At 41.4% G+C, this 24,928-nt stretch overlaps 2 protein-coding genes across 4 annotated transcripts in view; both read right to left on the reverse strand.

Annotated features, from left to right (window-relative positions):
- Nucleotides 1-290: 290 nt before the first annotated feature.
- Nucleotides 291-24,928, reverse strand: part of spns2 (SPNS lysolipid transporter 2, sphingosine-1-phosphate) — a 70,723-nt gene continuing 46,085 nt past the window's right edge. For 2 of the 3 annotated variants that reach the window (XM_079651570.1, XM_079651572.1), the window contains 8 exons: nucleotides 24,178-24,317; nucleotides 22,986-23,138; nucleotides 22,510-22,699; nucleotides 20,371-20,436; nucleotides 19,803-19,901; nucleotides 16,220-16,383; nucleotides 12,724-12,760; nucleotides 291-4,184 (listed from right to left, as the gene is read on the reverse strand). In XM_079651570.1, the coding sequence (XP_079507696.1) occupies nucleotides 4,170-4,184; nucleotides 12,724-12,760; nucleotides 16,220-16,383; nucleotides 19,803-19,901; nucleotides 20,371-20,436; nucleotides 22,510-22,699; nucleotides 22,986-23,138; nucleotides 24,178-24,317 (864 nt within the window). In that variant the 3' untranslated portion in view covers nucleotides 291-4,169. Of the gene's footprint in view, nucleotides 4,185-12,713; nucleotides 12,761-16,219; nucleotides 16,384-19,802; nucleotides 19,902-20,370; nucleotides 20,437-22,509; nucleotides 22,700-22,985; nucleotides 23,139-24,177; nucleotides 24,318-24,928 lie in introns of all 3 variants that reach the window. The other variant, XM_079651571.1, reaches the window with a different exon arrangement.
- On the reverse strand, nucleotides 7,569-9,618 carry LOC307018364 (uncharacterized protein; the record flags this gene model as incomplete). Its single annotated transcript, XM_079648595.1, has 2 exons — nucleotides 7,569-9,187; nucleotides 9,316-9,618. 2 exons carry the CDS (start codon nucleotides 9,616-9,618, stop codon nucleotides 7,667-7,669), a joined length of 1,824 nt encoding a protein of 607 aa, XP_079504721.1. The 3' UTR covers nucleotides 7,569-7,666.

Consider the following 24,928-nt stretch of genomic DNA (forward strand, 5'->3'; position numbering starts at 1 on the left):
ATCATATGCACAGCATGTGTAGCATAACTGCATATACCTAAATCCTAAGCTCAGTAATGTTACACTGAAGCGGTTCTGTAGTGTGAAATTATAATTTGTTCAAACTACCATTGGCTGGACTCATTTTAACTCTAAATTGAAGCAAGCTCTTTATTAAAGTCTCCTAAAACAGATCGGGGGGAAATAGTTAAGTGAGAAATAATTTCTAGTGGAAGACACTACTGGATTTATTTGCATTTGATGAATCCAAGACACATATGAGAAGAAAAAAAAGAGACAACACGGGGGTATGAAGTGATTAAATAGGTTTATTTGATTTACAGACATATACATTTTCTATCAACCCCCCGAGGGAGCCTCACAGTTCAGTTCTAGAATAATATCCTTTGATTTTTCTACACATCCCTTGTAATGACTTGCTCTAAAAATAAAAAATAACCTCTGTTTTCTGCTCAATATCAGAAATAGGTTTCTTTATACACGATTCTTGTATGACAAGAAATAGCACATTCTCAATACATCACTTCAGTGATTATTAACATAGAATTACTCAATAAAACGGACTTATACTCCTAAAGGATTGATGCTAAATGAACTAAAATTTGGCAAAGTGAAACTCAATTCATGACCCATCTGACCAGAGCCAACGTCCCTTCTCATGATGACGATATGTCAGTACTAGCTGTACTGTGAGCATGAAGAGACAGACCTGTGTTAGAGGCCGTGGAGTTGATGCTAGGCTATGGTTCAAATAAATCCCTGAACATTAAGTGTGCAAAATGGATGATCAGTTGAAAACATTTACAAGAGCTACAAAACTGAATGCAAAAAAGTATTGCACCCTAAACATGAGACCGATATGTTGTCCTAAATGCATCACATCGCAGTTCCTTTTCTGTGTAATATTTGTGAGATGTCCAATTCATGATCACAGTAAACAGGAGGAATCTTAGTGATGTAAAAAGGTATTGTGTTGTTTCATTGTGATACAAAAGGATGAACAAACAGGCATTTCTAAACCCAATGACATACAACAACGTGTAATATACTCAAACCTTAAATTCCCTTTATAGATTATTCTTCATTATGGTAACAAACAAATAAATACATTGCATCCAAGCCATCATTTACAATATATTAAAGTTGCTGCGTGATATATATCTCTATTGTAGTTATTTAAAAGAAAACAAATTTGGTAACATTAACAAAAAATCAACAAAAGGAAGGAAAGAAGCTTAGTTCATTAGGAAGGTGTAAAAACAAGTCAGGTTGGACAGAATCACATTCAGAAAGCTCCACGCAGTTGGAGAGAAGGTAAAGCTAATGATCTGGCAACAAGGACACAGCCCACACAGCACCCCGCACACAGCCGGTGAGTCATGCTCACACATCAATGCTACACAAAACACCTCGACGTTTCCCTCTTATTCCTCCGCGAAGGTCATTCCATCCTGTTCCTTCTGTGTTTTTCTTGGACGTCTGCAAAGTGCTTTTTTCTTCCCTTTATGCGCCAGTTTTAAAATCTTTGACTCCATTAGTGGCTTCAAGTTTTCTATTAAATTGTATCCACCAGGTAATGAACAACAACATGATTCTTCAGGGTAGTTTCTAATGAGCCTTCTGCCTACATCTTTGTATATACAAGCAACTAGCAATAGCAGACATTTTTCTCATTTGTAATTTTTAGCATTAAACTCGCATTATTACAAATATGATGCAAATAGTGTAATTAATCAGGGATGAAAACTAAATTCTATCGATTGTGTACTGATTCTTATGTAAATCTCTGTCATTCTCACTCCCTATACTTGTCAAATAGGGCAGCCTGCCAGTGGTACTAAGGATCCTTCAAGCCTCGTTTTTACAGATGCAGGGCTGCCTCTATTGGCCATGGTTATAACGACGGATTTAGAGGGGGATGTCAAGTACAGTAGGCCTATATAGCAAAAAAAAGAGGGTAAGGCTGGACGGTCAACTTAAGACTTTCAGGAGTTAGCTGTTTGTGGTCCTTGTGAAATTAATGTTAACTTAATTAAAGTTAACAAACGGACTCAACTGCCATCTCGCACGCAAGTAGTAACGCAACATAATTCAATTAATTTACTCACAAAACGTAAGGTAATCTAATGTAACGCACTCAATGTAATTAACGTAACATAGCAAAGCATAACGTGGCATTTGGTAGCATAATGCAACGCAACACAATGCAATGCAGCGTAATTTATTCCAACAAAACTGAATTTATCTAAACATAATTTAAACGACTGAAACCTAACTGTACAGACTCTCTACTCTCTTGGAGTACCCTGCATGTTGAACAATTATGCAAAATGTCTAGTACGCCAGTGCATTAAAAAGTGTCGCCATGGGCCCTAACAGAGCTGCTGTATTTGACGAGTTGGGAGTGAGAACATGTTGCGGGTGCAGGTATTCAAGTTGACTCTGTTTTCACCTTCTGCATTGACATAGCTGAGGACATGATGGTCTGGTTTCATAGGGGATTCCTTTCTTATCCGCTATCTACGATAAGAGCTCGCCATCAGTCTAACCTGGGCCTGAAGGATTTCATCTTCCTGTCTGGGATTTTGATGTCTCTCAGTAATAACTTGATGACCGTGGCTCCAGGTCTTCTCAAAGGTCCTTTCTTTTGATCGTGGAATGGGATATCTACAATTGCGAGGGGGAAAGGTCTCTTTCCACAATGCCTGGCATTGTAACCAGGGTAGATTGGACTGGAATCCATCATTAAAAGCCATTCCGTCTCTGTGTGGGTGATGTGTCCAGAAATTCAAAACCAACCATCAGAGAGCTAATCTCTTTAAAGAGAAAACCAAGTTCACTGATAAGGCAGTGTGGATAAAAAGGTTGGCTCCTTCAAAAAAGGTTTGTATTGCTTCTAATGTACACATAAAAACACCCCTGTGTTTCTCCTTAAAAGTAAAAAGAGTAGCATTTCATTTACTTTTGGGAAAAGCATGTACATTATAAATTATAAAATATAGAGTCCAGTGTCTGTTTAATCGCCCCGATTGCATCATAGTCCTTCTGAAACAATCATAGGCAGTAACCTCCAGTTTCAAATCCAACATCACACAGGAAAAATAAAAATCACAAGAAAACTTGTGAAAAAAAAGATGTGCAGAAATCTGTCATCTCTGGAAACGTCAACGTCTGGCACCGTCTACTCTGACGTAAGTGCTAAAAATAAAAACACATGTAGGGGTCAAAAGAAACAGCTGCTGATAGGAACGCTCCAATTTTTAAGGCTGATTCACTGACCTTTAGACAGTTTTTGGCTCTGGGTGTGACTGCTATGTTTACATGCACAGCTATGACTTTGATCGATTATGAGAATACTGCATTTATCGTGTAAACACTTTAGTTTATGTTGGTAATACTGCCATGAAGATGTGCAGAATGATCTGACTTTTGGAGCTCTTTTGATCGGTTGAAAATCCATTTGAGAATTATTATCTTGCAGCTTATTTAAAGAATTTCAATTTGAAAGCTTCTGTCTGTTTACAGGCTCCGAGCGATGGGCAGAATTAAGTGTTGATTATTTGTATGGGAGCAGAGGAGACACCAGTGGAGCTTTATGACAGCAGTAAACAACTGCTTCTACTGTCTAAACGGCTACTTAATTATAGTGTGCATGTAAACATAGTCATTGATGAAGTCATGAGGGTTGTTGGTGGTCAGTGCAATGTCTGAAGGAATGTATGACGCTATGGCACTTGGTGCAGATTGACAGCCGATGAGACAGACAGTTACAAAGAGAGAGAGACAGGGCAGGTTCATGGTCAGCATTCAGTAGTATGGCATCGGGAGTCAGAGGGGTCACTGAGGGAGATATATACGCCACCCCACCTCCTCCCTGGAAAGTTCAGTGGATCCTCGCAGAGGTGAGGAGGACACCAGCTTTCGGGTGCCGGCTTTAGCGCATCGCTGTGCGTCTTCTCACCGACCTGTGATTTAGAGGCGTTTCAAGGAGGGGCAAGACGCTCCCTCGTTCCAGTTCTGAGCAGCCTCTGTGGGGAAAAGGTAGAGCAGCAGGAGCCAATAGGAGGAGGAGGATGATTATGGTGGCGGTGAAGAAAAGATGGAGGTGAATTAAAGAAGTGGATCAGCTCCCCTTGCGTTATGTCCATTTTGTCATCCTTGGTTGCTCCTCATATGGCAGTCACCTAAACGAGAGAGGAAGAGAAAGGGGAGAAGAGTTCGGTTAGAGGACATCATCACCACAGGCCATTTTCATGTAATTAATGTTGAGGTCAGAGCTCTGGGGCCATCTGTTAGGACCTTCCTGATAACGCCTGCACACCAGGACCAGCCTGTGACCTAAATATTTCCCTGCACACAGCATACCAACACATAACATTTATTTTAATGCAGCCTAAACCCCCCCCCCCCCCCCTCCACACACACCCCAATCTGTACAGCAGCCAGCCATAAGCCACAGTTACACACAGATGCTGCCTCTCCAGATTGCAGCTTTACATTATATGTTTATGTTCCTGTGTATATCCCTCACAGTGTACATATCATGTATACTACTTCTAATTATACAGAAAGAGATAACATGTTTTTGAGGCTTTCAGTAAATACAGACTGCATAAATTGCCTTGTATAAAATATGTTAAAAACACTGTATGACCAACCATCTTGGAAACGTTTGCTTAACTAATCTATGATTTAAAAGTGGTATTGTACAGTATGCCAGAGGTTGAATAATATATATGAATACAGCAATGTAACAATACTCTATTCCAAGTAAGACTCCTGCATTCAAAATCTTACTCCAGCAAAGCTACAAATGTGTTATCAGCAAAATGCTGAATATCTGTTTATGGTCTTATATTATTGTAGAGTAAATTCTTAGATCATCAGTTTTTCTGCATGAAAAATATCTTGATTTTATCTTTATAAAATTCAAATACATAGTTATGTATCTATAGGTGTCAAACCATATTATTAATGGTGTTTTACATACTCTCTATCACAGGAAAGAAAATGAAACATTTATTTAAACAGAGCAACATTAATTAACAGTTTTGCTATGCTGTTTTCACTTGCACTGTGCTCACTTGCAGTTCATTTCCGAAAATAATAAGCACAGAAATCCTGATATGGACCGACTTGTGTTATTACTATCATCATCATCTATTAATGTCAATTACCTTGACTTAAGATATTCTCCAGCTGCATGAATACACAAATTGTGCATATGAGGGGAAATTGTGGCACCGCAGGGGAAAATCACACTCCAGTTTTTGTACCATTAAGCGATCAGGTGGACGCGTTGTGATCTCTTCACATTGGATGAGAGTGAGATGTGTGTCCCGTTGTTTTTTTGTGGTCTGTCATTACGGTGCCCTGGATGCTCCAGTGCACAAGCTACTACTGTTGCTACAATAGGATTAGTGCAGGGAGCTCGGGGAAAGTGATGTTCCAAGCTAGTGTCTCATACTCTCACACACACATCCACATACCCCTGAGACACTGCTGTGTTCCAGAAACACAACAGCCGCACAGCATACAAACAAGAGTAATAGCTTCAACAGGAGGATTGTGTTTTGGTTCTGTTGATGCACATCCACAACTCTCTGTAATTAACTGTTTCCCTCAATGATTAGTGTCAGTTGTTGCCGTAAACTGGGAATTATTGAAGAGCCAAACTTGAAAGGAAATTGCTCAAATGCCAGTATGACATAGGGATAATTAAAGCTGTGAATGCTTTGATATGTGCGGGATTAGCCTGCCTCCTCACAGCTTCACTATTACTGTGCTGCTTCTCAAGCAAAGGGGAGGTCTGATGGGTCTGGCAACCAAATAGAGGGTCATCTAACACACTTGTGATGGTTTCTGGCTGGGAGGATGCCATTGCCATTTATCTCTCTGGCTTTTCATTCTAGAGTGGATGGAGAAAACAGTGATGTTTGATTGGATTTTTGCAACAACTAAAACATGTATTGTGACACGGAAATCTAAGAGGATAGCACTTTGTTCAAAGTGTTCCCCAAAACAAGTAAACATATAATCAATTGAAATTACAACATAAACCTCCCTTAAAAGTGCACCATCATAGTTGAACTAACTTTTATTTGCAATATTGCCTTTGTATGGCTTTGTTAATATGCAGGGGTATGTTTTCTAAGGAGTTCCCAGTATAGAAAAATGGGCTTGCTATTTTGTCATTTCATTATATTCTGTGGGCCTTTTGCAAGTTGGATATGGTTGTATGGATATGGTGATGATTTATTTTTAAATGTCAATCTGTTTATGTAAAAGAAAGATCTAAGGCTTGAAAGTATTTCTCAATGCATTGGAAGCTCTACAGGTCACACCAGAGCCTGGCTGTATGTGTGTGTGTGTGTGTGTGTGTGTGTGTGTGTGTGTGTGTGTGTGTGTGTGTGTGTGTGTGTGTGTGTGTGTGTGTGTGTGTGTGAGTGTGTGTGTGTGTGTGTGTGTGTGTGTGTGTGTGTGTGTGTGTGTGTGTGTGTGTGTGTGTGTGTGTGTGTGTGTGTGTGTGTGTGTGTGTATGCGTGTGGGGTCTGTGGTCACTGCTGACAGAGGACTCGGAGCTGTTGTTGAACGATAAGAGGGCGAAGAAGGAAAGTATGTGCATGCAGCTGTATAAACACTTTGACAGTAAAAGTTTGGACAGCTTTGACTTAATCAGAGTTTGGCCTTGTAATACAGATTGTAGTTACTGAATAAATGAGTGTGAAGCTCTGCTGACAGATCTCACGCTGATCTTTTGACAGCCCCCCAGCTCGGGGATGTCCTCTAGTTATCATGCAGTGTGGGGTGAATCTGGTCAGCGGAGGCCGATTCCTCCTTCAGAGGAAGTTAATTGGATCTCAGTGTATCTGATCTCCGTTTGGGATTGCATCTCCGGAGATTAATAGCTTGCGATTTATAACAGCTTCGGCGATTAATGCTTCTCCTCATCCTCATTAATTCAGCGCTTGTGTCTATTCTCTCTCCTCCTCTAAATTCATCACCTCACTTCCTGTCAGACCCGAACAATTTTTCCGTAATCTGAATTGTCTTCTTAATCTTCCAAGTGGTGGACCAAGTACTATGTAATCATATCAGTGAATTCAGCACAGTCAATGTACATATACTAGTTGAAAAATAGTCAAGTTACCCTCTATATTAAAGTAACAATATCCCAGTGTATAAATACTATGTTACAAGGGAATGTCCTGCATTCAAAGAAAAAAAAAAAAAAGTACTCGCATCAAAATAAACTTTAAGTAGGGGAGACCAGGGATAGTTGCAACACTTTTGGGGCTTTTCCCCAATAAGTAAAAAACCATTTACAATTGGATAGCCATTTTGCTATATTATGCATTATCAATATGTCAGCTACTGAAACAATGTCTTTAAGATGTTTTTATGGAATAAGTACAGGTTGGAAAATGTATTTTAAAAAAAAAACTCAACTGTTACAACCGTCCTTGTGTACAGGGACAGTTGTAACCCATGCAGGCACAGTTGTAACATCTTAATAACGGTTACCCTTTTTCACACTATATGACAAAAAAATAGGGAAAGCTGTCAAATTCTAAGGCAACAAGATTTTAATGGGATTTCACACATCCTCCAACAAACAATGAAAAATGAACAGAACTTGAACAGAACTTAAAACAGAACACCAGAATTAATCAGATTCACAGTTGTGGCAGGTGTAAAAGGCACTTCCATCTGTGCAGTCCTTGTGTGCCCAGGCTTTACAGGAGCAACACTGCAGCCACATCTCCTTGGACCTGGAGTAGCTCTCCAGGCACACAATGCAGTATTGGGCCTCATCTTCATCAGATGAGGCCTGCATCTTCTGCTTCTTGTTGGGTATGGTTTTTTGGCCGAAATTGATTTTTGTCTTCGCTTTAGACTTCTTTGCGTTAGATCTTTTTTTCTCAGCCTCGAGTTGATCTTTCATCGGAGTGTCTGTGAGGACAGCGGTTTCTCTTCTTTTTCTCCTCTTTGTGGTCTGCTTCCTTGGTCCAGCTTTTGGATGTGGACGGATGGACAAGGGTGAGAAAGGCGTTGCAGAGGATGATGTCCCAGGCTCCACACATGGCCTGACAGGGGATGAGGCTGCGAGTAGAGGAGAGGAGGCTGTGAGTGGAGGAGAGGAGGCTGCGAGTGGAGGAGAGGAGGCTGCGAGTGTAAGAGAGGAGGCTGCGAGTGGAGGAGAGGATGCCACAGTTGGTGTTGGAGCTGCACTGGTAGAAGGTTCTGGTGGTGGGCGGTCTGTGACTTGGGATGGAGCAAAGTCGATATCATTGAAAATGTCTCTATTAAAAGGCCAAATTCCAGTGCACGCGAACCCTGCCTGGATATTTGATGGCGTTGCAGCCAGAGGAAGGGCACTTTTCACAATGCCCGGCAGATCGTAAATGGTCATTGTGGTTCCTGGATGAGTCTTCATCCAATTGTCACAGCGGCTGTTGATGTGCCTCTTCAGTGGCCCATATACAGTGCGATCTAAGGGCTGTAGTTTGTGAGAACAGTGGGGAGGAAAAGAGAGGAGGATGATCCCATGGCTCCTGCAAAAATTAATCCCCTCCACAGAAAGGTGGGAGGAGTGATTGTCCAGAATCAGCAGCACCTTTGACTCCTGTGAGCTCTTGGTATGGCTCTGGAAGTGCTTGAGGAAGACCAAAAAGTCTTCCTCTTGCATCCACCCAGACCCATTTGCTCTGCCAATACAGCCAGGAGGGCCATTGCTGGTGAAGAAGAGATGAAACTTCTTCCGGGGGAATATCATCATTGGGGGGATGGAATTCCCCAATGCATTTACAGCACATGCAAGTGTGACGAGAGTGCCCCGCTCTGCAGATGTCACACTGCCGACTTGTTTCGTCCCTTTTCTGGCAACAATCTTCCCAGGGTTTTGGACAGTTGTGACTCCGGTTTCGTCCATATTCCAAATTTCCTGTGTGACAAACTCATGCTTCGTCAGGACTGCAGACAGGTTGTCAAAAAACTTTTTCACATTTGTTCGGTTGAAGCTTGTAGCCCGTGAGAGACTGGTAGCCTGAGGTCTGCGTATGGAGAGGGTAGGGTGCCGCTTCAAAAACGATGTGAGCCAGTCAGCTCCGGCCATCTCTTTCTCTGCCCAGGTTTGAGGGAAGTTGCAGTTGTAGTTCTTTGCCAATTCATAGGCAAACTTCCGCACCTAAAATGAATATACATTGGAAAATATTTCACTTGTCTGTTCACTATAGGCCTCAATATATTTGATCACTTACTTTTCTTTTGTTCAGTAGCCTATAGATAGCCTATTCTACCTTAATTATGACCTACCTCCTTTGAGCTGAGACCATAATATAGATCAGCTGCCTCGATCAGGTAGTCTCTCAATAGCATCTCCTGCTCTGTTGAGAACACCTTCTTTGGAGTCCAGTAGCCTACTCTTGGGGGTGTGTGTGATCCCTGACTCTCCAACCTCAGCCTCTTCTTATGGAACCGGTACAGGGTGACATGGCATATATCCAGGGACTTTGCCACTTCCCTGAATGATTTGCCATCCTGAACTTCACCTGAGGCCACCTGCAGCAGAGCAAGTGGCACTCCCCTGTCGGTCTTCCTCTGTCTGATACTTGGCATACTGTAAACACACACACACACTTTATGCCTACTGTACAGTATTTAATTCTGTTTATTTTTACAGGGACAATGCACACCAATCAATGCTTGAATGAACAATTGATCATTCAAGCAAATGAGCCATCATTGTAAATGTGCCATGTTACAACCGTCCCGTTACAACCGTCCCAGAACCACCAGTCTTGCTTCACCCCCTGTGAACCTGCCTGATTGCTGGCTTGACCCATATTTAGCTAGCTATATTTGTAGCTTACAAAACAGTTATTCTAATAATACTAGTTTGGATTCCTAGACATTTTGAACTCAAGACAGTATCCAAAAAATACCTCATATCATTTTAGTTAATATTTGACCTCAGAAACACACTTTTGCTGATAACTTACGTGAGATATTCAAACGTGGCTCCTTTTTATTTCGGCGATCTTACCATCTAACTGCGCATGTGCAGAGTGAGTGTCATCACTCTAGCTTGTTTATGATTGGAGATATTGAGGGTGTTACAACCAACCCGTGTTTCAACTGTACCGGGTCTCCCCTACCAAAAGTAAATGTTAATATTCTTCCCAATGGTGTATTTTATATTATTGAATCATAATTACTGATGCATTAATGTGTTCATCACTTTTTACTACATTTAGCTGTTGGGATAAAAAAATGGAGTAGTAGTGAAGAATTTAAGCTGATTTTAAGTACAAATTAGCAGGAAATGTACGATCAACTACCTAAAAACAATACTTAAGTACAGTACTTGAGAAGATGTACTACTCTACTGTCCACTACTGGAACTACCTCAGCACTTCTTCTTCCACCTCCCCTCTTTTCCACTCTTTTCCTAATTGAGCTGCATGCTGTAACTCTGGGGACAGCGGTCAGAGTGAGTGTGAAGACTGAACACTTGTCATCAGAGAGCGGATGAACTGTGAACTGTATCGATCTGAGACTCAGACACCATGGGAGGAAATGTTTCCTGTCACTGATTGGATTATCCTCCAAAACAAATGTGTTGAAAATCAATCAGCAGTGAGTGCTGAGGTGGTTCACTTCAGAATATAAATGATCAGTTTGCAGGCACATTCAACTCTGACTTCACGTAGCTGTAATCACTGTTCTCTATAATTAGCCCCGTTTGACAGCGGAGAGAAAATGCTCTAGCCGCTGTGTGTGACAGAAGTCATACGAACCCTGAGGCTTAAAGTGCTCCTGAAACCTGAGATGTGTGGCAGCCATGTGGGAGCCTTTCATGTCACCTGTCATTAGCTCTGCACACTAATGCCACCCTGCCAATGATAATGACATTGTACAGTAAAATACCCTACTAGTAGTTTTGCATATTGTAGCTCATTAACTACAAATTGGGTATAATTGATATTCCTGCAGAATATTTCCTCGAGCATGCCTCGATTTCTTTTAGATTGATTTCCTGCCTTCTATTAAGGCACTGCCTCCAATTCATCAGCGCACAATGAAAATCATGTTGAAGAGCTTTCAAAGTTGCTTGTAATGGGTAATCCATCACACTTTTTTTGGGCCTATGTCATGTATTATGCAGCACCAAGCACACACTTGGAACAGTTTCATTGTTGGAATATTAAGGACACTATTACTGCAGATCTGACATTTGGTTGATTGCAAATAACATCTACTTTTATATGGTTATTCACAACATCAATGTTTGCCTATCGCTTGTATTTCCAGCAACGTATCTACTTAATGATGGCCAATTATCCAACATTTTGAATAATTACTAAGGGGATTTTTCAGTATTTGCATTCCATCAGTCAAATATGAGTATAATACAATACAGCATTGTACAATGATACAATGAAGCCTGACATTCAACCCTGAATACAATGCTTTTCATAAACTAATGCTTAAATGTCAGGGCGCCCTTAAATACAAAGAAAGAGCCCCTGGAAGTGGATGTTTTATTCTTAAGTGAAATTATTAAAAAATTATGTTTTAGCACAAAAAAGTGAATGAAGCCTTAATAGAATAGTCAATAATTAATGATTGTAATTGTAAATATAAAGGGTTGGTAGTTTATGGGATCATAGCTTCTTCCAGCAGGAATTTGCACCTTGGTACAGTTTTTTCACCAATTGGGCTGTTGCCTTCAAATACTGCAGGGAGATGCTACTGGCAGATCACACAGCTTCCTCAACTGAACAATCTTCACACCTCGATTTCCGGGTTTTCACAAGTTGGTGCAATTTAGTAATGAAAGAAAATCAGAGCGCTTGTCATATTTTAATCCTTGCACACCAAGGAAATAACTAATTAGCATTCCGTTCTAAGAAAACTCAAAGACATCAAAAAGGAAGTGATGTGTTAGTTATATAATAACACACAGAGAGCATTATTGCCAGTGGTTATAATAAACCAACGAATGATGACCTATATTTTTGCACTTTATGTAAATACAATTTTGACAAATGTTTAAAGGAAAAAAAAACGCAGATTACAAAGGAAGGGGCAAAAACCTTGAACTCTTCTCTTAGCGTGATAACCTTTACGAATAAGTCACAACAGATCCCTTGTCCTTCTAATCAGTGAGTCAGAGTTTAATCTTGTTATCCTTTACCGACAACTACAGTAGCCCCCCATTGTCCTGCAGTGCAGAGTTGGCTGGTATGTTGCCAATTATTGTGTCTTTTCTATGCTTGGTTAATAATTAGAGAGGTTTTGCACCATGTGTGTGAGTCTGATAAAGGCAGGAAGGAGGGAAGGCAGCTCGCTTCATGATAAGATGCCTGATAGTTGGTCAAATAACCACTACTCCAAGAATGCCTGGACACTCCCTGATTACAATGGGATGGGAAATGGTTCATAGATCAATCATCTGTGTGTAATCATGTCACCTTTACACTGTCATTAAGCTCTGGATGGCCTCAGGTCAAAGTGCCTTTTAAGAACTTAAAAATCTTGTTTCAGAGCTTTGTTCCTCGTAATGAAAGGAGTTCTACATAATAATTCCAAGGTAATGAGAAGAGAGCACTATAAATGTTGATGTTCCAAGACCGTCTCTTTGTTAGCAACCACTTAAACTGCTGATGTGAAAAGCACTAAAAGCGTCTGTGGGAGAAAAAGCAATTTACCTGGTCATACCTTGACTGTGGAGGGTTGTCTCGTCATCTGGCTCAACCTGAGAAGAGAGAACAAGTTTTTAGACATCAAAGATGCAAAAATGCTCTCAGACACATAATCTCACACTATTTTTCAACATTTATTATTCTCTTTCTCCACCAATTTCTCCCAATTTCACTCATCACATGGTAACTGTCTTCTTCGGTCTGTCAGTCAGCACAATCTCCAAGGCTGCAGTGCTCACTCTGCCCTGACCCAGACTCAATCTGTATTATGAAGGCGCACTGGCATGGGAGATGAGACAATTCTGCTCTCACACTTCACTAAGTGTAAATGTAGACTGGGAAAATAAATGGAGGGGGGGCATGCGCTGAAGCGGAGCTATTAATGGCAACCCTGCAGCCCAAATAAAAAGCTAACAACCTAGAAATAATAAAGCACTATTTAAGGCTGGAAATAGAAAGGCGCGCTCCAGTGAGTAACTTGTTCGGCTACGCGCCTTTTATAAATAGCGCTGAGTAACTGAGGACAGACTCAAAGGAGGGGGGAAAAAGACGCAAAGCGCTCGGTAAAGTCAGGGGGAATTTATAAATCATGGGCTTTATAGCGTGAATGGGATCTATAAATATCACAGCCACGAAACAAGCCTAGTTGTACAAAGTTGTGGATGTTGTCTTGGTCCCTGAGGTGCTGTTCGCAGCTTCTTACATAAGAGCTGCTTCTGTTTAAGATTGAGTTTTTTCTCCATTGGGATGCTTTGTACAAATCGGTACAGTTTTGTAGAGGTTGTAATTATACTATGTGAGGTATTCAAAACGTGTGTTTGCTTTGCGTACACCTTGATGTAATCTCACAAGCTGGTGTATGGTTAACCCCAGTGTGCGAAATACGGGGGGGTCCGGGGGAGCTCGACCCCCCTGATTAACACCTGAGCCCCCCTGAAAGCCTCAACAGCTAAATTTGAGGGGGCTCTCAAATTATAATATTTATTTGTCACTTGCAATGGTCACTAACATGTTTTTAAACTTACTATGTCCAGTATTTACAATTCAAAACATGTATTCACAAATATCTTCTATTTTGGCTGGCAAAAGCATTTCTTCGCATAGAATCGACAACATACGGCTCTTTAACGGTCGCGTATTAATTCATATGAACGTCCGAATATAGAATTATTTGACGGCACCCCTGAAGACACCAGACGGCGCCCCGGTTGAGAAACGCTGCTATAGACTACTGATTGTCTTGGCTTGCATCCATGGAATATTGTATAGGAGGCCTACTGCATATTGAGAAATCTTCGACCGGTAGCCTATATTGCGCAATAAACAGGAGATGGGGACCCCCCCGATTATTGACGGGTATTTCGCACACTGGTTAACCCATCTATAGGCATACAAGCAACAAGCAGGGTAGGATTCTTGGTAATACAGTATGTGTTATCATATATGTCTATATTTTCTTAGTAGACCATTTAAAAGTGCAGACTTGCCATTAATTAACCCGGATTAATTAGTTATTACCACTTATAATTGCAGAATTGCTGTTCATTGCCATGTATAAATGACTAATTACCATTTGTAGCTGCTAACTTGCTGTTTATTATCGCGTATTAATGACTTGCTGTTTACTTTTTATTAATGGTTTAATGATTTGACCTCTCAATAGACTTAAAAGAAAGAGAGACTTTACAAAACCTAGCAAACCAAAAGTCATTCTTTATTAATGATGCATAACTGATCTATAAAGCATAAGTAAATCATTTATTTAGGGGTGATAGAGCTCTTAGTTTGGGAACCAAAATGTGTACAATCATTATAAGCTTTCAAATGTAGTGGTAAAAAAACAAACAGCCGCTCTCCACATATCTATGTTAAGGATAGTATTAGTGAAAAAGGACTTACAGGAACAACATTCCATGCCTTCAAGTCTTTCTGTTTCGTATTCAAAATCGTTTACTCCATCTGTTGCTCTATTAGCTTTGCCCTACAGCATGTTGTGTGAATGTGGAGGGGCTGTGGTTAGATATAGTTTGATTGAACATGTGCCATCTGCCCACAGTTTGCAATAATGTGGTGAGAAAGCTTAAGCCACAGATTGGACCACAAACTAGTATCTTTTTTGGCACGACGGCAAGAGTGTGACTTTTCTTTTGTCATTGTTCCGCATTTCTCTTGTTCCCCCCCCCCCGAACCATGCTCAATAGAAGCAACAACACAGCTTAGTGGTGGCCTTGCGAGACCCCTTTAAAAGTGTTTATTAACAACACACAGAGGACATATTTAACGGCTTGGGTGGTAGCTTGACCCCAGGATTATAAAATGCAGTAAGTCCACTGATACTTCAAGTTTAGTTTCCACACTTCTTTTCCACATTTTAGTTGTCCTCTACAGTAAACGTAAGATTACAAATAGGCTTATTGTGCTTAAGTTGCTCTTAAATCTGTCTTCATGGGGTTTTAGTGTGGGAAGAACAAGCGGCTAACTCCAGTGGGTGAAGACAAGGCGACAGCAGACAGACGTCAGACATAAGAACTGCCATCCTGTCTAAAAACGTCCCTCATCTTCAACAGGAAGGAAGTCATTTCTGAGAGCGCTGGCACCAGGGGAGTAAGCCAATGCGATAATAAAGGAGGAAAAAATAGTCCCAAAAAAACAAGAAGTCATGTCTCACCATCTGAAAGAGGATGAGTGTGTGTTTTTTTTTGCCTTTTAAGGCAATGACCAGCTACTGTGAACTAAGTTCTCGTTTTTTGGGGTTCCAAAGATGAAAATATGAATGCATGAATGAAAGGGGAAGCAGCTGGTAAAAGTCTAAGTAAGAACACTTTAAGAAATTGATGGCAAGAACAGCTTGTGTCAGCGCTGGAGTACTTTGAGCTGACAGGGACTTTCTATTGGCTCCCGGGCCTTTTTGGGTAGTGCAGGGTTGGCACCTTTGTTGGCTTCACTATGCAGCTTATCCCTGACACATGTCAAACTCTACCATCACCTCTGGGTCAGACTGTTCTCATTCACTTTTTGTGCTTGAATCTACGAAAAGTTATATATTTGAGTACGTTTATAACTCCTGACGTGAGGGCTTCTAATGAAATAGTGAAGTAGAATAAATAGTGAACAAGTCTGCGAAAGTTGGGTTGGATTGATGAATGATCAAGCCCTAACCCTAATTTTAACCCAAAACACAATTAGTTCCAAATCATGCATGGGTTGCTTGTGCTTAGTAGTATAACTTTTAAATAACCTTTATACAAGAAATCATATAACCGCTAAGGATACGTTGCTAGGGTACAGAGTATAGCCTTGTCAAGATAATGTGTAGAACTTATTTGTGTCTGACAGAATAACATCAATATTATTGCTACTTTTCCAGCCTCCTGCACTGCAGTGGCGTGTTTGGATTTGTGAAGCTCTTACTCAGAAAGTCAGTGAAGGCAATCTTAAATATCTAAAGAATGAATGACTTAATACCAAATGTAACAATGATGAGTTACTCAAACAATGTCTGAGTCACTTACTGTTTGTCGGCCTTCTCCCTGTCATCCAGGAAAAACAGTGCAGTGGCCAGGAAAAACATGCCCCCCAGGACGATGATGAAGGGACAGAGCATGAGGGCATAGCCTAGACTGAGGAACCGCCAAAGCGCTGATGTAGCGTAGCTCTGCTGAAGGCCGTCCGAAATCTGCACATGAACAAACACAGACACACAGAAGAGAGGAGAGATTCTTTTAAAACTAATCATCAACCAAAAGTTCTTAAAATATCCTGTCAAGCACTGACATACAACATGACGCCATGCTCTTATGAACTCACACTGACACATGCAGGGTGAGTTCTTGATGTTTCATCATAGCAACAGACGAAAGTAACGGCATGATGTAAGATGCCTCGTTTTTGTTTTAAGCGAGGCAGTATTTCACAGCTAATAGCTCATATTGCTGTCCAAGGCTTTCAGTCTGTCATGCTTCTGCGCTGAGGAAAACAACAGCTGGAGAATGGTGGGTGTGAAGTGACCATTTCTACCTCTCAGTGTCACTCAAAAGGCAGCTCCCAATCATCATAGATCACTGTACAGCAATCGTGATGTAGAGGAGGCTGCCGATAGTAGCTTTTAGGATATTATGTTGTATGTATGTATGCACATCAGGAACATGTAAAAGCTTCTAGTCTGAGAGAGAGAGTCTGAACAGCCATAGGTCATCCTGGCTGAAGCACATTGATTATGTTAGTGTCAGCAGAATGAGATTCTCTACGGAGAGAGCTGCAGAACTGCTGACAGAAGGATTTTGGAGTGAGTCACCGTGTGTATGTGTTCATGTGTGCATGCATGAAGAGAAAGAAAGGATGGTGGAAGAAAAAGTAAAATAAATCTATACAACAATAGAAGCTGTGTGTGGCCTGTGCAGAGGAATCTCGCCAGGTAAAGTAAATTGCCTGCCAGTACAGCTTAACTAAAAATACATAGTGAACTGCTGCATGTCTAATTATCAAGCTAGAAGGCATTTCTTGGGAGATTGCTGAGAGATTGTTCCCGGCGTTCCCCTGCCACCCACTCAGCCTGCAGCCATGTCCTACTCATGCAGTAAGGAGGAGTCCATTATGTGGTTCTCCAGGGACTCTTATGTGACAACTGCTTTGGTCTACGTGCCGATGGAAGGGGATCTTGGCATAAACTGAGGAGAATTTCAGTTGCACTTTTTCAGGAGGTGGTGATGTGTTATAGTTGAAGTGGTGGTTGTGCTGCATTTATATCTGCAGGCGTTCATAAATACATCTATGGTACACTGCGAACACCACATTGGTTTGCAGAAAGGAGCACTTCATCTGCAGGACTGTTTGGTGCACATGTAAAAAAACACAATTGTGTACCAAAATGACTGAATCACTGGCTTACTTTCTCTTGTGGTTGCTTAGCAATAACCACGAGTCTGTTTTTCTTGAGATTCTTTACTTTGCCCTCAAGATTTGAGCCAGTCTGCATGACTTGACTGTATGTTTGCCTGCGCTCAGAGTGCGTCACGACGAGTCCATCACACTCGCGTGCAAAACCTCAGTGCAGGAACTGAGGCAGTGAGTTGTGACGCACTCGGAGCATTCTGGGCCTTGATGGTCAGGAGGTTTGCAGAAGAGTGAGAAATCCCCGGAAATTCAGTGTGTCACTCAGAGCAGAGTCGTGACCCCAGAAGCTGGATGGAGGACCAGGGCGACTGGAATACTCTGGTGCCAAGACAGGGTAATTCTGACTGGCAGTGTACGACCGCGCGTGTGTGTGTGTGCGTGTTTGTGAGTGAAAATTGGACATTAAAAGTTCCAAAGTGATATCATTACATTGCTTATTTTGCCTTTAACAGTCCTGAACTCAAATATATTTAGTTATTAATTAATTTACATAAAAAAGCTATGAGGCAGCAAATATGAGAAACAAAAAAAAGCTAATATGTATAATTTTTTGTATTGCTGACTTAAAGGTTCGAAATAAGGACATCTGGGATTAGGGACTATTTCCACTTAGCTAACACCATTGTTTATGGCTGAGCTGGTGGCTAACAGCTAACAATGCTACCAGCTAACGATACTAACAGCGCTTACAGTGCAAACAACAGCAACATTGCTTACAATGTTAGCTTTAATTCACTTTGCTCAAACCGGGGTGTGGGTGTCACACATGAAACGACGCTGTTGTCAGCAGTAAGTGCTGTATGAGTTCAGCGCACAGTGGCGGCCATTAGCTAGCAAGCACGACGACAAGGACTAACATGCACAAACTGAAGCTCTGATTACATCACACACAGAGAGTTTGACACAATTATTTGGTCAAGACATTGCACCAATAGCTCTTTACAAGGCAAATGGTTATTTCCTGTATATAGCGCACTTAATCTTGTATAGGCAAAATGAAATATCATAATTGCTGTATTTATATTTTCTATGAATCAAATTGAAATAACTGCTTTCAACATATCAATTAAATTTGGGTGATCCAGAATCAGTCACAGTATTTCAAATTACTGCAACTCTTGATGTGTTAATAGTATATTTGTAGAATAGAAGATAACAGTGGGTATTATTTGATCTACAAAAATAATACAGCACCATGGAGCCAGATTCTCTTCCCCAGGATTTTGATTTTTTTTTCAATACTAGTTTTGTTTAGTCTTTTGAAGGGCTTGTCAGTACTCGGAAATAATTTACTGCTCCTTTTATCTGGCTTCAACAATAGTTCAACATCTCCATTTAAGGAGGAAAAGAAAAGCAGTATACTTTGAATGCAGCACGACAAGCAGCTGCGTCTGCTGCCAGCCTGTCAGGACCCGACAGCGCATCTACAGGATCAGTTTGATTCACTAATCAAACACTTCCACTTTGCCTTTGTAAAAATGACCTAGGCTGTGAGCCAGAGGCACAACAAATAAAACACAGTGTAAACATATGACACTAATGCAGTCTTTTCTCTTGTCCTGCACATCATAAATACTTATTTAAAAGGCTTGATATGATGTAAAGATTGTCATATGGGTGTAATTTCACACTTGCGTGTTGTATATTGCTTCCCAAAAAAGGCAAACAGAATGCATTTCTCCACGGAGTTACTATTTCACTTCTGATTAGTTCATTCTCTATCTGGAATAAGAAGTATGCTGCTTGACGGTGGATCTTGTTTTACAGTCCATTGAATAGCAAGCAGCATTCGTAATCTGGCCTCCTGGACGTATGCATGCAGTTTAGATGGTTGGGTTTGTTTGGTTAAGGGGGCTGTTGTGGGTTGATTGACTCTGACCTTGAGGAGCCTAGCCTCCTAGTAAGAACCAGTCTCTCTCATCTCCTGACCAATCGGATACAGCAACACCGGCCCCTCCTGATTTACTAGAAAACACCTCTGACAGCCTGAAGAGCGCTGGTGAAATCACGACTCTGTTCACCAGCCCTCCCGAGACGTGTGCTAAAAGCTCCTCTTGTACCTCACTTTGCACTGGCCCACTTAAAGCTAACGCTGAATTGGTATCTGAATACATGGTGTGTGCACGTATAAGGTGCTCACAGAAACGCTGAAGGGTTTTACGAAATGGGATAAGAAAACATCCTCTTCTGGAGAAATCTTACCAGGCCTATCAGGTACGGACTTCCTGCGTCACCCAGGAGATGCGAGGTGAAGCTCTGAAAGGCGACCGCCGTTGCTCTCCTCGTGGGGATGACGACAAACTGCACACAGAGAGGAACGGAGGGTAAAAAATCCACATGAGATGATGATGAGACAGAGGTAGAAAGATTCACTCAGCCGTGTTAAAACGGCTGGTGCTGCCTTCAATTATGTACGCAAAGCCCACCTCAGTGGGTCAGAACACCGCAGGCATATCTGTCAGTCAGAGTCTATCTCTTTCTCTACATACTCACCCCAGTCTCCAAACTGATTACAAATGCAGGCACTGGTTGTTACACCTTACTGAAAGTCTAAGTCTTCGCTTCACAAGATACCAAACCATACACGAGAGAAGGGGCTCCCCTTTTTGTTTCCATGAGCAGTGTTTCAATCAATCAGACAGTAATTATCATCCCCCACCAAAACTGTAGCCCACTTACATAATTATCAAAACTGACTGATTGGATGACCGCCATTTTTTGCGGGAATTTCCAGTGACCCACTATATAGGTATAGGTTTCCAGTACTTACCATTAAAATGTCCGCCGTAATGGCCCAGTTTAGGAAAAGCAGCGTCTCTCCTATGAAGATGCAAACCTAAATGAAGCAGAAAAAGAATGGTCCATTTAGAGGTGCTAATTAAGACTGCACAAAGGACTGGTAACCAGACTTTGAGGTGTTGCGTGTGGGGATCCTCTGCTGAATAAAAGTGCTTCGGTTGCTGTGGTTTACAAACATGTTATTATGCTTTGACCCAATTATACATGAAGGCCTTCATTTCAGGCCCACGAGCTGAAAACACCACAGGATGATAAGGATTGTTTATTCTTGTAAGGAAATATTTTTGAACACTTCCTAAGTTTAGATCCAGCTGCGCTATTTGAATTTATGTTCCACTTCTGAATGGGTGGAACAGCAACTTTAAATAACATGATGGATTGGATATACACTGAACCATTTGTGCATGTAGGGTACTGTATATACACGGGTCGGTGCCAGCTAGTGTTGCTTTCTTAGAAACAGACCCAGAGGGATTTGGTTGCAGTGGAATCTCTGTGTATGTCTGTATTGCAAGGTTTCGTCTGGTACGGATTACTACGGGAGGTTTATGTGTGTTTCCTGCAGGGGAATAACCCCTCTGCCAGTGGGCCAGATCTACAGTACAACACATAAAGCTACAGAGGGAGTCTGACGGAGGAGATTTAGACAAGTCTGTCCTGAGAGCTGCGAACCAGACACCGTGACCGACGTGTTGCCCCTCAGAAGAGAGAAGCCCGGCCTTTCCTCAGATTAGCTCGTGTGTTGACGAGACAACAGCTGCGAAGGGTCGCTGGTCACAGCCGCGTCACGCTTTATAACATGGCACATCTGTCGGTGCTTCGCCATGAAACCTGAGCTGATCACTTACAACTGCTGCTGTACTGTACGATCATTTGATAGTTTACAGTAGATTAGTCTGAGAAGAAGGCAACCTTTTAAAGGTTACAGCCTGTTTGATTGAACTTCTATTACACTTGTTTGAAAAAGATCTCTTTACTTATCTCAATACTAAGGGGCTATAATCGGCTAACCCTTATTGCTAAATCTAATAGCAAAAATCTTTCCCAAATGTGTTAATAAGAAGATTAATATATTATATATAAAATAATGTTGGACGGATTTGTAATTATTTAATGAATGAATATGGACATTTCAGCACCTCATGTCTCAAATCATTCTTCAGTCAAACACTAAATAAATGTGGGCTTTTGATCTTATCTGAGTTCATATTCGAACTTATTAAATTAAAATCATCAGTTAAGTAAGTCATTTATCATTTAGTAGCTACTTTGTTAAAAAGCTGTTTCCACCAGCATTCTCCAATTAGTTAATAAGGTTATTATTTAATACTGCTTTGTTGACTGAAATGGCATGTTATCGCAGTCCTATATAAACAGACATTGTCCAAGATAAGATTACATACTTGAACACACCTCACATATACAGCAAGGAAGTCAGGGTTCAAGCATGCCAAGGTTAGCAAGTTCCTTTACACGCAGGGAAATATTTTCCATCTTTTCCAGTTTCCAGCAGTATTACCGCCCAAGTTGTTGAGAGTCAGTTCCTATTCCCATGTCTCTGATAAGAGTGAGAAAATTGGTGCTTAGCTCTGAGTGCATTGTTTCAGGGCAGGGTTTTTTAAGTTGCACCCTTTCCTGCTTCACAAGGCAATCAGACTTTCACGCGCTCTGGGCAGTAGCCTGAGACTTTTAACTTTTGGCTGGATGAGGTATGAGCCTCAGCTACCTGCAGCGGCTCCTGAGGCTGTCTGAGTCTAACCTTCAATTACACTATTCATTATGAGGAGCGACACCCACTCACTGCCTGTGGGCCTGAGAGGATCTGGCATTAGGCAAGGTGTCTTTAACATGTTGTATTCCACCTGATGAGCTTTAACTAAGCCTTCTCTTGTTAGATTGGATACCAGACTTTCCCTTTTAATTCTCAGCCTCAGAGGCGAATCCTTAATTAACATAATCACTCTTTGTAGAGGGCCATTTCTCACTGAGGCATTGTTGATTCTTGGAAATAAGAAAGCAAAATGTGTCCTTATTACAACCCCTCTCCATTGTTTGATAAAAGTTCCTCAGTCACACATATTATACACAGAATAGTTACAGTGAGTCTTACATAGGCTCCTATAATGCTCTTCTTGGCCACGACGAAGATGAGGCAGATAAAGATGGCCGAGCCCAGCATGCTGACAGCGCACACCAGCGGGTCGGCTCGCTCTGTCTTCTGGCGGCACAGGCGCGTGGTGACCGCCCCGATGACCACGCCCAGCAGACCCGTCACACAGGTGATCGCCCCGAAGATGAAGCTGGACAGGAGAGCAGAGAAGAGACTGTTATTAAACATATATTCCATGCAAGTTTGTAGACAATCACTCAAAGGAAGTTTCAGTTAGCAAGCAGCTGTTTTAACCGTGATCTTATATGCGTTTTTCCCTGTAGATGAACTAGACTGTACAGCTATATCTCTTTTGTAGTTCATTCCAGGTCATCCAGCTGTGAACACAATGCTGGTTATCTTTCTCTTTTACTAGGTTTCACATTACACCAGTGACTTCAAAGCCTGTCTAATGTGTTTAGTCATTAACCTCTCACCTGTCTGTGCTGCTGCAAATCCCTTTGGTGCAGGGCTCTGCCGTCTTCTGGACCACCTGAGCTCTGGCCAGGTACACAGGGATCCACATACCAAACGCACCAGTGGCAAAGGACACCGAGGAGGATGCCAGGGAGGAGAACACGTAGCTCCGACTAGCCAGACAAAGAAACAAAGCCATTAGAACAAGTGATTATCTTGGCTCACAAAAGGCAAACATAAACAAGCGACTGTTTTCTGTCACACTCTCTCCGTCTCTATCTCTTTGTAAATCCCATCTGATAAAAGGGAGGTTATACAAGATAAGCATTATCTTGCAGGTGAGAATATTTGAATTTAAAGCGGCTCTGGTGCTGAAATCATATGCAGCTAAGGTTGACAGTTTTACTCAGGAGACAACAATAACACTTAACACTTTCCATTGGTTGTGAATGTGGAAGACTGTGTAAAGCTAAAGGTCGTACTGAGCACTCTTAAATGTACATGGCAACATCTCAGTAGAGTTTATAACATTTCTTAAAGAAGTCTAGCCCGCAGGTCATATAATAACAAGGGCCTACAGTGTCCAGGGTGCAAAGTGCCTTCACAGTTCAGCAGTATTGCAGAGAGCTGCTGAGTGAATGATACTGGTTCACTGTGTCCTGTGTAGACATTCCTATGCCTCTAATGGCTAGTATAGGCTAACCAGGAGTGAATGTGTTTATGTAATAAGCGTGTTCAATAAAAAGAACAACTGTGTTAAACAGTTGAGAAGTTGGATTCAGCTAATGTTCAGCATTTTGAATGACTTAAGAGAATACTTATCCTTAAGTACATTTATCAAATAATCAACTTTGCGAGAAAAACAAAGTCTTCTTTAAGGATTCAAGGTTAAATGGGGTGAGTAAATGATACAAAAATATCATTTGAGGTGGAAGTATTCCTTTAAATGATCCAAATAGTTGATTAATTTGATGATGATTGACTAAATATTGAATGGACTAATCCAATTTGTATACAAAACAAAAACTCCTGTACAAAAGATCAAATATGTAATGATTCATATTCAAAATGTGAAGAATTGTCTTTTTTGCATGCCTGGCTATAGAGTATTTGATCTATTGGGGTAAAATAGACTATGTAATCTCTGAACAGGTTAACAGGTCAATACCTCCTAAACCTTGTATGTTCTCTAAAAGGGATAGTCGGCCTTACTTCTTGGCGAGTGCCTTCATGTCACAGAGCCAGGAGGTGCGGGTCTTGATGTATCCCATCTCGTCAGGGGTGCCTCTCTTTGGCTCGGGCACGAAGAGCAGGATGAGAGTTCCTGCCATGATTCCTAATGCTGGGGACACCTATCAGGGCAAGAAAGACATATGAGGCTTTGGATCGTATTAACACATCTCCCTGACATGATGTTCACAGTGTGTGTGGTTGAGAGGGGGGCAGACATGAGATTCAGGACAAAAAAAGTGTGTTTGCAATCTGAATGGAAGTCCACTGTTTGCCGATACGCCTGACATCCTATACAAGCCATTTGGAGCCGAGAACATTCCCTCTGCTTACTCTGTTGTGCATTTATGTGTGTGTGTGGGGGGGGGGGGGGGGCTTTTTTCTGTGTGCATCAGCATACAAGACTCAAGAAGAGCTTTTGGGCTTTGAAAGCTGCTTTGTGAGCTCTGCACCAAGGTGAAACCCTTTATAAGTGCCCACCTGCTATTATGTTCACTACCATCCTTTATGAGGTAGCATGTTTGTGCATGCGTGTGTCTGTGTGGAGGACACAAAGCAGGATGGGATGTGTGGGGGAGGATTTGGTAGAGTAATAAAAATTGCTCACAAAAAAACAAACAATTTAATCTGCCAGGGGTATTCATCATTTTATATTATTATAGCTTATAAAATCCATTTATATGCACAATTACTGGGGTACAGTAAAATGTGTGTGTGTGTGTGTAGGTGTGTG

The sequence above is a fragment of the Notothenia rossii genome (assembly GCF_949606895.1).
Source record: "Notothenia rossii genome assembly, chromosome: 9".
Classification (NCBI taxonomy): domain Eukaryota; kingdom Metazoa; phylum Chordata; class Actinopteri; order Perciformes; family Nototheniidae; genus Notothenia; species Notothenia rossii.